Source organism: Gekko japonicus, unplaced genomic scaffold (genome assembly GCF_001447785.1).
Source record: "Gekko japonicus isolate JY-2015 unplaced genomic scaffold, Gekko_japonicus_V1.1 scaffold277, whole genome shotgun sequence".
Lineage (NCBI taxonomy): Eukaryota > Metazoa > Chordata > Lepidosauria > Squamata > Gekkonidae > Gekko > Gekko japonicus.
This window is the reverse complement of record NW_015168055.1, coordinates 1,135,013-1,147,441: the sequence shown is the minus strand read 5'-3', so window position 1 is coordinate 1,147,441 and position 12,429 is coordinate 1,135,013. Positions and strand designations below refer to the sequence as shown.

General features: G+C 46.5%; 1 protein-coding gene across 3 annotated transcripts in view; it reads left to right on the top strand.

Annotated features, from left to right (window-relative positions):
• The window catches only part of ITGB4 (integrin subunit beta 4), a 127,477-nt gene that overhangs the window by 106,637 nt on the left and 8,411 nt on the right, over positions 1-12,429 (top strand). For all 3 annotated transcript variants that reach the window (XM_015414478.1, XM_015414477.1, XM_015414476.1), the window contains 4 exons: positions 2,553-2,741; positions 6,175-6,330; positions 7,604-7,768; positions 8,994-9,110. In XM_015414478.1, the coding sequence (XP_015269964.1) occupies positions 2,553-2,741; positions 6,175-6,330; positions 7,604-7,768; positions 8,994-9,110 (627 nt within the window). The remainder of the gene's footprint in view (positions 1-2,552; positions 2,742-6,174; positions 6,331-7,603; positions 7,769-8,993; positions 9,111-12,429) is intronic.

The following is a 12,429-nucleotide window of genomic DNA, read 5'->3' as shown; positions in this document are numbered from 1 at the left end:
AGTTAAGTGTACAGAGGGGAACATGTTTATTCATTTCCTCAGATGAAGAAAACCACTCATGTTTCACCAGCACAAATGTTATTTGTTTATTTATTTATCAAATTTATACCCCACCCCTTTCACCTTATAACTTATAGGATAGTCACCAGTCATAGAGTAGATGTTTGAACCAAGCAGAAACGAAGAAAGTGAAAAGGACCATCATGTTTTGAACACCTGACGCTAAGCCTAGGTGCTTCTGTTCCACTCTTGTATGCATATACTCTAAGGAGACAGCACGCACATCTCACCACGGTGAGGAAATGTCTAACTTTGGACATTCAAAACATTCCAGAGGGATGAGTGCATCAGTTTGCACTCTTCCTGCTTTTAAAAACATAATCACTTATGAACTAGCCAGCAGCTGCTTCTTGTTTTTATAGTGGCAGCACTGATGTTACGACATGAAAGAAGAGCCTTGAAGAGAAATAGAAGGAAGTGTTATGTATAATGAAGATAGTTCCAGGTGGTCAGCCTTGTTGGTCTGAAGCAGTATAACAAATGTAGATTCCAGTGGCACCTTTAAGACCAACAAAGGTTTATTCAAGGTATGAGCTTTCGTGTGCATGCACACTTTTTCAAGTACAATGGAATGGAAGGTAAGAGTTCATAGAAAGAGGCTGAACAGCTAACTAACAAGTAACATGATGAAGATGTTTTAAGACATACAAAGGCAAAACTAAAAAATAAGCTAAGGTTATAAAGTCAACAGTTGTTTTGATTTAATTAAAGGGGGAAGAACAGTAAAGTAATACATATGTCAAGACAGGGGATAAATGTGTAAAGATATCTTTTCTAATTTCTTATCAGTTTACTTCCCACAATTAGAAAATATTTTTGTTGTTCAGTCGCACAGTCGAATCCGACTCTTCGCGACCCCATGGACCACATCACGCCAGGCCCTTCTGTCTTCCGCCGTCCTCCGGAGTTTGCTTAATTTCATGTTCGTTACCTCGCTCGTTGTAAAGATACCTTTACACATTTATTCCCTATCTTGACATATTTATTACTTAACTGTTCTTCCCCCCTTAATTAAATCAAAACTACTATTGACCTTATAACCTTAACTTATTATTTAGTTTTCTCTTTGCATATCTTAAAACATCTTCATCATGTTACATGTTAATTAGCTGTTCAGCCTCTTTCTATAAGTTTGAACGCTTACCTTCCATTCCAATGTATTTGAAAAAGTGTGCATGCACACGAAAGCTCATACCTTGAATAAACCTTTGTTGGTCTTAAAGGTGCCACTGGACTCATTGTTATGTCCAATGAGTGAGAGTGAGATGTTAAATACTGTCAGAGAGAACGTCTTCAACCTCTGCTTTTGTGACACTCGTATGAATTCCTGATGGGAAATAAGGAAAGGAATGTTCTGTGCAGAAGATGAATGTGAGAATTCCAAGAGCATGGAGGCTGGGAATCATCTACATTCCTTTTCCATTGGTGTGAATGCCTTCAAGCACCTAATTCAAGGCTAGGTTACCATCACAGAAATAATTGCTGTGTAGACAGAATGTAGATAGGACAACAAGTCTCACAGCGCATCAACATGGCAAAATATGAGGACGGGGAAAACTGTAGATACTGCTAATCAGAGGTCATTTTGGGGGGGATCGCGGGGGATCGCAGTTCCCCCGGGTGATGTACGGGGGTGGGGCACATGACGAAGCCCCGCCCCCTGCTTCCGGCCGCCCCGCTTCCGGCCCTCATTCAGCCAGGAGGAGGCAGGAGAAGAGGGAGGGTAAGTTGCTTCCTCCCTGCCTCTCCCCACCCCTGCCTGCCTGGGGCCAGGGAGGGCCTTCGCGGGGCTTCCTTGCACTCCCGCCGGCCTTGCAGGTCCACCACCGGGCCCCTCATAGGGCTTGGCAGTGGAGCTGCAAGGCCGGCGGCGGCCGGGACCGTTGGGGGCAGGGTGTGTGGCCTTATGACACACTTCCGGTGATGTCAGGGGGTGTGGCCTTATGACACACTTCCGGTGATGTCAGGGGGTGTGGCATATGCTAATAGTTATGCTAATGAGTTCCCTTAGCTCTTTTTCTACGAAACGATCCCTGCTGCTAATTATTAAAAAGTTAAGGGCTGGGTGCTCCATTAGAGCATGGTTGATTATAGTCGTCCCCTATTCCATCCAAAAAGTGCTTTATAACAGATCACCCAATTAATTATTAGAAGGTGCTTCTTTGACAAGAATAGCAAAGACTACATGCATTCTGACTCTAATTAAATGCATCTGGATCAAAATGCATACAACACAACCTTAGTTGCTAAGATTACTTAGTAATAAGCAAAATTACTTCAGTCTGAAGGGTTTTTTCTCCACATGGCACGTGGGATTCATATAGTTTTCTACATTTTTCTGCTCTGAAGATCATTCATCTAATGGGTAAGATGAATTCACCTTCTCCCCCATTGTTAGGCGATAACTCAGCTCACGGCAATATCAGCGGAAGCTGTAGCCTTGACAACAGTGACTTGTAAAGATGACTGCTCGATCTTTCCCTGCCCTCTAGGAGAAGTGCACAGGCTTACTATTCCCAACCCTACCCAGAACTCGGTGGTGGTGGATGATCTGCTGCCAAACCACTCCTATGTCTTCAAAGTGAAGGCCCAAAGTGATGAAGGCTGGGGTCCAGAGAGAGAGGGAGTGATCACTATTGAGTCCCAAGTGGATCCACGCAGCCCTCTGAGTCCTGTGCCAGGTAATGTGGCTTTCACTATGTAATGATACACAAAAAGTTTACTCAGCTTTATGCACTTCTGGTATGATTGTCTCCTCAGGCTTTTTAGTTCTTTGACTCTGATTTCATGCTGTGCTGTCTGAGGGGAGAGGGGTGTGCATCAAAGTAGGTGTCAAGGAGTCAATTGGCTGACCCCGTGGGCTTCCACGGTAGTTGCACACAAGTAACCAGAATTATGTTATTTTAAAAACGTATTTATGTAATTTATTATAAAGATAGACAATTTAATGAAAGTACAGCCAACAGACTGCCAAAGGTCCAAGAGCAAATAAAACAAAAAAGGTAGCTTTATCTTCCTAATACTGTTTAAGAGCTCTGTCAGGTGGCGCAAACTTCCATCCAGATGAAGGCCTCTACTTAGCATCGTTTACAATCTCAGCAATTGCGAAGCATAGGATCAGGCCTGCAGTCCTGAAAAGTACGCAGATGGAGAGTGATTTCAGCAAAGCATACTTTATTCGATCAGGAACAAGACGACTTTGGCCGGCTCACAGGCCAGCTTATATTCCCCGAGAAACCACCACCCAAAATACCCCCCCCCATTTCCCAATAGGTTATTTACAGTGGCTGAGAGTCCCATATGCTCTCGGCCGGGAACCTAGACCCCTGATTGGAGCGGGCTAGGATCCACATAGTCCATTGTCTCTTGGAACGAAGCTCGACGTTTGTGCCTGACCGCGTGGAGCCCAAGCCGGCCACGCTGTCTTGACTGTATACATTACACCCCTCCCCCCTTGGTCCACAATGCACCCACAGACAAAGTCCTTCAGGTGGGCAGGTAACTTTCTGGTGCAGGTACAGCGGCAAAACTCGGGAACTGCTGCGGCCTCCACCCCTGAAGCCCTCGGAGGCGAGCTGGCCGGAAGAGGCACTGGGGGCGGTGTTCCCGGCGTCTCTGGAAGAGGTGACTTGGGTTTGACCAAGGGAAGAGGCCGGGGCTTGGCCGCCAGTGGTTGGGTCCGGGGTGAGGTCTCCGGGGCCTCGGCCATGTCCCAGTCCTCGGGGTCCAATGGCATCGTCCAGCGGCGTAGCTGGTCGATGTGCCAGTGTAGAATCTGCCCATCTTCACATGAGACCTCATACGATCTTAGGCCCTTAACTCGTATGACTCGTGCCGGGATCCAGGCTGGCCCCTGGGTGTAGTTCCGTGCATACATAGGATCCTCCGGGAAGAAACCCCTGGCTGCCTCATGCGTCTCCGTGCCTGGTGCCTCTGCCGAGGCCCGGTCGGGGTGCAGGTGATCCAACTGGGTTGCCAGGCGGCGACCTAGAAGTAGCTCTGCCAGATTGTGCCCCATATTGGTGTGGGGCAGGGCTGTAGCTAACCCCTTCCTTGTTTGGGGGCCCTGGGGAAAGGTGGGGGGGTAAAGTGTGTGTGCGCGCGCGTGTGTGAAGCGCACGCACGCCGCACACACATCAGCTGGAACACACACACATATACACATCACCCGCTCGCTCGCCTGCTGGGTCACCCCCTCCTCTTCCTGTCAGAAAAGGCGGGCGGGAGAAGTCAACAGCAGCACCTGCAGCTCTTCCCGAGTCTTTTGTCTTTTGAACAGCCACAGAAGAGGCCCCAAACTCCGCAGGTGACTCTCGGCTCCGCTCCCTGCGAAATCTCCCCATGGGGCACAGCGTCGCCCGCGGCCCGCGGAGCCTTTGCTGGCGGCAGAGACTGGCGGGGAAAGCAGTAGCGCCGTTGCCAGGTTGCCTTTCTGCCCGGCGAGAGCGGCGCATTCCCTCCATCAGGGAGAGCCCCTCTCATCCCCGGGGAAGCCGCCTGAAGCTCTACTGGCAGTGCGCGGCCAGGCGGCGCAAGCGGAGACCGAGGGGCCGCCGGCCTCCTCCTCCTGCAAAACGCCGAGGATCGGGAGGGAGGGGCCCGCAAACCAAGCGGGGAGGCCGGGCCCCGTGGGCCCCACGCAGGCTACGGGCCTGGTGTGGGGAGTCGTTTGCTGGCCGAAAAGGAAAGCCGTCAGTTTATAGTCCCAGTCCGGGGAGTCCAAGGGGCGGAGAGCGTCCTTCATGGTTCTGGCCATGCGCTCAGCCTGGCCGTTGGTGGAGGGGTGGAACTGGGCCACCTGGATGTGGCGGATACCATAGTAACTTGTGAATTCCTGGAACTCCGCGGACGTGAATGCCGTCCTGTTGTCTGTGACCAGCGTGTCTGGAATTCCTTGGGCACTGAAGATCTGCCACATCACCCAGATGGCCGCCTTCGAGGAAGTGGAGGGCACAGGAACTACCTCCAGCCACTTGCTGAAGGAATCCACCAGGATAAAAAAAAGTGGCCCCTGGAAAGGTCCCGCAAAGTCCAAGTGTAACCGGGGCCAGGGGTGGTGGGAAGATTCCCAGCCCCGTTCTGGGGCTCGGGGAGGCTCGGGCCGGAATGCTTGGCAAGGTTGGCACTGCTTCACCACGTCCTCTATGTCCCAGTCCATCCCCGGCCACCAGACATAGCTCCGGGCCAAGGCTTTCATGCACACCACCCCGGGGCGCGCTTCGTGAAGGGCGGTGAGGACCCGCTCCCGTAGGGGCTTTGGAATGACCACCCTACTTCCCCACATGACACAGCCCCTGTGGACGGACAGCTCGTCCTTCCAAGAAGCAAAGGGCGTTACGTCAGGGTCTCCTTTGGCCGCGGGCCACCCCCTCACCACCCAGTCCAAGACCCGGCAAAGTACCTTGTCCTTGGAGGTGCCACGAGCCACCTCCGCGACATGGACTGGCCGATCCGGAAGGGACTCCAGGAGAGCGATCTGGTGGGCGGGAGCAGGATCCGGGTCACAGACCGGCAGCGGCAGGTGGCTCAGGGTGTCTGCATGGCCCATCGCCTTGCCAGGGCGATGGACGAGAGCATAGGAGTACCCCACCAGGAAAATAGACCAGCGGAACACCCAGGGCGAAATCATCTGTGGGGTCTGGCCGTCAGGGGCCAGGAGGCCCAGCAGCGGCTTGTGGTCTGTGAGGACCGTGAAGGGGCGCCCGTACAGATAGTGGTGAAATTTTTTCACCCCTGCCAAAAATAACTACAGAATGCAAATTTGATTAATATTTCAGATTATTATTTTTTTTGAGAGAGAGTCCGTTTTGAAACCAATGTTTTATCACTAGAGTTTGGCTGGTTTTTACCCAAATATGACAATGCTAAATTTGGAAAAATGTAAAAAAAAATTATGTAACATTATATTTCAATAAAATAAATTCCCAATTTTGGCATTGATTCCATATCAGAAAGATAGGCAGGTTTTGCATATTGAATATTTTTAATTTTACGTTTTACTCTTATATTCATTATTCAAGAAAATGTTTTTATGTAAAATCCTGTACAGCATTTCAGTTCAGTTTTTGCTGGTTTCTTCTTGAGAATACTGATCTTTTGTTTTTGCTCATACAGGTTCTCCATTTACCTTGAGCACACCTAGCGCACCAGGGCCTCTGGTGTTCACAGCTCTGAGTCCAGATTCTCTTCAACTGAGTTGGGAAAGACCCCGCCAACCCAATGGGTTTATTCTGGGCTACATGGTCACTTGTGAGATGCTACATGGTGGAGGTATGTGGAAGCTCTGAACTGAATTCTAGTTCAAATGTGAAACCTCTAGTGTTCCCAGAGAGTATTTCCTGGGCTATATAGCAGAACAGGGCAGTCCCTGTGTGTGCTAAATGCTGTATGTGCCTTATCAACGGTGCCCAGTACAAACTTGTAACACCTCCCCACAGCACAATTCCTCATCTCATAATGCAGTCTCGTAATCCATGAAAAATGTTTGTTTTAATTCTGAAATTACTATTCCATATTCTACATTTCTGAAAAATGCCTAGCAACATCCAGCCTAAGAGTCCTACAAGTTTCTTAACTATTTTGTGTCATTAAAAGGGATTCTCATGTCAGGGTCTTGATGGTTTTATTCTAACAGAGGAAAACAAATCTCCTTGTCTCTCAGTCTCACTGACACAAAACAAAGTTTGGGTCCAGTGGCACCTTTACGACCAGCAAAGTTTAATTCCAGGTATAAGCTTTTGTGTGCATTATGCCCAGAATTAAACTTTGTTGGTCTCAAAGGTGCCACTGGACGCAAACTTTGTTCTTTTGCTTCAGACCAACACGGCTACCCAAATGAATCTCACTTGACGCAGTCCTAGTGTCTGTTTTCGAGAAGGACCTTAGACTGGATCAGGAGGCCCAGCAGTTCAGAATGTTGTTTGAGACTGCTGTTCTAAGGCTGCCAGGCATTCTGCTCTGAATGGTGGAAGAACATTTTTTTAAAGGTGACATTGGCTGCATTTCTACATCACTTCCAGACAAAACCCAGAAGTGATGTAGGGTACCTCTAGGAATCACTGGAAACTCTGTGGTTTTACCATAGAGTTTCTGGTGATTCATAGGGCTACCCTATGTCACTTTTGCGTTTTCCCAAAAAGCAACATAAAAATGCAGCTGATTTTGTGCTCCCCATGTCCTCATATCCAACTCTCCAGCTGGTTGCCAGGCTTGTCTTGGCAACCCTAGATTGGCACCAGAAAATCTCTGTTCTGGCTCCAGAAAAGTTACAAGGAAATAAGTTTCTATAAATATCCTCAGGCATTATTTACAGTGCATCTTCAATTTTTTTCCCTTCATGGTAATGTAGATTGCAGCCTGGACTGCCACTGGGCCTCTCTGAACTTCCAGTGAAAAGCATAATTTTGTGGGGGCCCTGATCATCAAAGTCCTGTTTCACTGGAGCCCCTATGAATTTCATTGTCTGGTAATGAAAGGAAGCTCTGAGATCTTTTATTTCTTCTTCTCCAGATTCTACTGTTTTAAAATGTTTTTGTTCCTTTAGGGGAACCCAGGAATATCTATGTGGAGGGAGACAGCCCAGAGACTACTTTGACAGTCCCTTACTTGAATGAAAATATTCCATATAAGTTCAAAGTGCAAGCCAAAACCACACAAGGCTTCGGGCCTGAAAGAGAAGGCATTATTACCATTGAATCTCAAGATGGAGGTACAGTTTTTCACCACAGTAGTTATAATTGTTGTTCATTATGCCATGTGTGTGTGAGGAGACTGCAGTTGTCTGGAAGAAGATGGGAGAAAGGCAACATCCTTGGGTAGACTAGGAGATCACAACAGTAAATGTTCTGATGGTGATCCCAGAGTAGCTTATAGGAGAGAAAGGGTTTACAGATTCAAGGTCACAGTTCATAGGCAATGTTATTTCTCTTGAAAATTTAAGCTATTGCCAGTTCTTGAGGGTATGTGATACATACAGGAAATTAGAGTAGCGTTGCCAACCCCCAGCTTGGGCCAGGAGATCTCCCAGAATTACAACTGATCTCCAGACTGCAAAAATCAGTTCCTCTGGAGAAAATGGCTGCTTTGGAGGGTGGGTTTTATGGCATTATACCCTGCTGAGGTCCACCCTAAAATTGCCATTAATTTTCCATCTTGAAGTTGGCTACCCTAGCTTCGAAGCAGTGTTTTGTTTTTCATTTGGACGGTATAGTTATTGGCATTTAATCTACTTTATGGAAACACATGCTGCATTTTTAGGATTGAAAAATTAGATTTATTGTGCCTCATTGCAATGCCTTGGCTTATACATAGCTTGACCTTTGCCTGTTTTGTGCTAATGACAGTTGTAACCTTTCAGAGTGGTTGAGAGGTCTGAATCCAAAGGCAGATGGGTGCGCATGAATACTCCAAGCATAGTCCTGTCTCTAAAAGCCAGGAATATCCCTTATTAGTGGATTGTTTGTCTCCCAGACAGGCCCATAGCCAGAATCTTTTTAATTGGGGAGGGGGTGCAAATGAGTACAGTGGTGGTGAGCACATCATTGTTTTTACTTTATTATGAGTGAGATATGATGTAGTGCAAAGTCTCTACAAGGGATCTTTCTACAAAGAAGGTTAAATGATAGTCCATTTTGTTTAAAATATCTTGTTTTAAAATACTGAAATGATTCATTCAAGCCATAGAATTTGCTGGTATATAACTGAAATTTGGAAGAAATATATCTGCAGGCTAGTACATAGGACACTTTCTGTAATACAAAGAAATAATTATATTATGCTGAAACTTTGGAGGGTTTTGTTCACTGTCAGTGGTGTTCTTTTCTTGCTTATTTCTCACAAACATTTTTTCCAGTGTCCATTGCTTAATAATCTCAAATGAAATGAGAAATGGACTTCCAAGTTTTTTTTAAAATTACCTGTCGTTTATTGTTCAGGTGCTTTCTCTCAGTTTGGAGCACAGCAGTTTACCAAGGAGGAAGTGTACAGTTTCCCCACAGACTATAGCACCAAAACCAGCATCACTCACTCTTCACTGGATCCCTTATATGCAGGTAAAAAGAACTGTGTAAATAATCTTAGACTTGGTTCTCCATGTTTCCTATTGCATTCTACAGGACAAATTAAATGGGCTGCTATCTAGGGAACCATTGAAAGGGAGGCAAAACCTGCTTCTTACCTCAGACCTGGGCTCACAAAGGTAAGTTGAGTCATCAGTCCAATGGTGTCCCAGTGGTTGCCATTTACTGCTCTGGGCAAAACTAAGGGCTAAATAAAATGTTATGGTGGCTCTGGATTCAACTTGTGGCTGCCACTGCCATTTTAGGGAAGAATGTGTCCATTTAAAAATGGTGCGGGGAAGCAAGATTGCCTGTTCTTCCCATGCCATGGACCCAATCAGGATTAGGTCCTCAAGGCATTTTTAAATGGGCAAATCCTTTCCTAAAATTGTGGTGGTGGCCATGGGTCAAACTTGTGGCTGTCATAACATCTAGTTTAGCTCTAAAACACTGTTTAACATTTGTTAGAGAGAGGGCAAGCCCCCCCATCCTCCTTTCATACACACACTATTATATTTATTTTATTTATTGCATTTTTACCCCACCCTCCCCGCAAACAGGCTCAGGGTGGCTTACACAGGGGCACAAGCCCATACATAAAACAGTATAAAACATTAAAAGCTATTAAGTCACAACAAAACAAATAAAGTGCTCCATACAACAAGATGGTCTCTGAAGATGGTATCGATCATTTCATTAGGGTGAAATTGTCCTGTCGATGGTCCAAGCCAGTCCAGCAGCATCAGTGCCATGCAGAATTATGGCAGTTCTTCCGGGGACCACTCCCAACCCCATTGTTCCAATGATGGTAGTAATAGATGTGGCAGAGGTGGCGGCCCCTATATAAAAGCCTGGCGGAAGAGCTCCATCTTGCAGGCCCTGCGGAACTGCATAAGGTCCCGCAGGGCCCTGATCTCCTCCGGGAGCTCGTTCCACCAGGTGGGGGCCACCACTGAAAAGGATCTGGCCCTGGTTGAAGCAAGCTGGAATCACCAAGCGGTGTTCTGTTCCCCTCATAGAGCCATTATGTGCACCTCCACATAGAGCCATTAATGACTGGATTTTGTTTATAGAAGCCAATTCAGGGTTCTGTATCTTTGTTGCATTGCAGGGTGACCATGAAATATAACTCAAAGTGAAGATTTGTAGATGAAGGGATGAGCTATGTTCTTAACTAGTTCTCCATGGCTCCCAGTTACATAGGCTTTTATCAGCCAAACTAGGGGAAAGGCAAGAAATGTTCACCCCTTTAATTTATTCTATATGAGTGAATGACTCAATAATTGAGGTCACAATTATGGGGAGAACAAAGCATGCTCTTGTAACTGAGTGACCCAGGCTCCAATGAGCGAAAACCTTGTGTGCACACACATGCATGCATGTGCATTGTTCCCAAACCTGTCCATTACAGCAATCGTTATTTTGACTGTAATCCCATAGATAGCTCATCCAGTTTTTAGACAGAAGTCTGAGCTCATAATCTATATATCCACAACAGTTTTCTGCATTACACTTAACACTGTGGATCTCAACCAAAGATTTAAGAAAACTTAGTTTTTATTAATCTTTCTCTCCACATCCTACTTCATGCATCAAGAGCAGAAAGTGAAGAGTTAGCACATGTGTGTTGTAGATACACTATGAGAGCAATCCTAAACAGTATCATGGGTTGGGGTGCCAGTCAAAGGGAGTCCAGAACAAGCCAAGGTCAGAAGCCAAGAAGACAGTACAAAGTCCAAAAAGCCAAGCCAGGGTCAGGGGCCAGAAACACAGAGCCAAGTCCAAATCACTAACCAGAAACGTAGTCCAAAGCCAAGCCAGGGTTAGGAGCCAGGAACACAGAGCAAAGTCCAAAGCCAGGGGGTCCAAAGGTCTAGGTGCAAGAGCCGAGCCAGAGTGGATGCTAGCAGCACAAAGCTGACTTGTTGCTTCCACGACGGGTACTACCCAGAGTGTGGAGTTAAATGTTGCTACCAATTAGCCAGCTGCACAATCAGCCAGGCTCCTGGGCTGGCTGAGCATCTCCCTTGTAGCCTGGCCTCTCTTCATCTGCTTGCTAAGTTTTGTCGCAGTCGCTCCCTTAAACGAGTCACACATGGTGGTGAGTCAGGAAGGCTTTCAGCTTGCAGTTCTTCCTTCTTATCTGGGCCAGGTGTGAAGACTGCTGTTACAGGCACTTGCCAGCTATCCTCCTCTGCTGCTTCAGAGGGGCCAGCTGTGGTTTCTGCAGGCTCTGTCAGCTCATCCTCATCCATGCCCATGACAAACAGGTCCAGTCAGAATCTCTCAAGTCTACTCACTGGGGCTTACTCCCAGGATAGTGTCCTTAGGGTTGCACTGTATATTTTCTAAATATCTGTTAGATCCCAAATCAGGAGAATAGATCCACGTTCAAAAAGAAGAAAGATTTATTTCCAAAGCATGGTTGATCACGAACATACAGAGATTGTTAAGAATAACTACAATACCCAGGGAAGGTGTATTAAAAGGAAATTCAAACCAGGTTTAAACCAATGAACATATTTCCCTCGTCAGGTTTACAGATTAGAAAAGGCGCGAAGCGGTCTGAGAACAGCAACGGCCAATTCCATAAACACAGGTTGAGTTCACACGGGAAACCTAAACAAGCCAGAGCTTCAAGACATAACACCACATCACACCAGCTGGAGACCTTGGCAGTTACAGAGGCACTACATGAACAGGATAAGGCTTTGGGAGACAGGGAGGGGGATGGGACACGTCCCAGGGAAATGGCAGCTCGCTGACAGCTTCGTTTCGATTGTCTTCTTCAGAAGTACATGTATTCTATTAACTACATGCAACAGCTCAGTAATGATACAGAGCTGAAGATACGAAATTGATTCCCGATATAAATGAATTAAAACTTTGATAGTATACATGTACTTCTGAAGAAGATGATTGAAACGAAGCTCATATCCGGAATCTTCACTGAGAATTTCACTGTAAAACTCGATGAGTAGTTTACTGTAGAAAATTATTTGAATTCATTGTCAGTTTGCACATTGAGCACTGTACTGTATTGTGTGCTGTTACATACCCAATCAAACCCAGTTCTCCCAGATTAGAGTCTGCGTACTTAACCACTATACCAAACTGGCTAACCACTGCACCAAACCACTACATGTACTTCTGAAGAAGACAATCGAAACGAAGCTCATATCCGGAATCCTCGTTGAGAATTTCACTGTAGAACATAAGAACATAACAACATAAGAGATGCCAATGTTGGATCAGGCCAAAGGCCCATCCAGTCCAACACTCTGTATCCCACAGTGGCCAGAAATACCAGTGC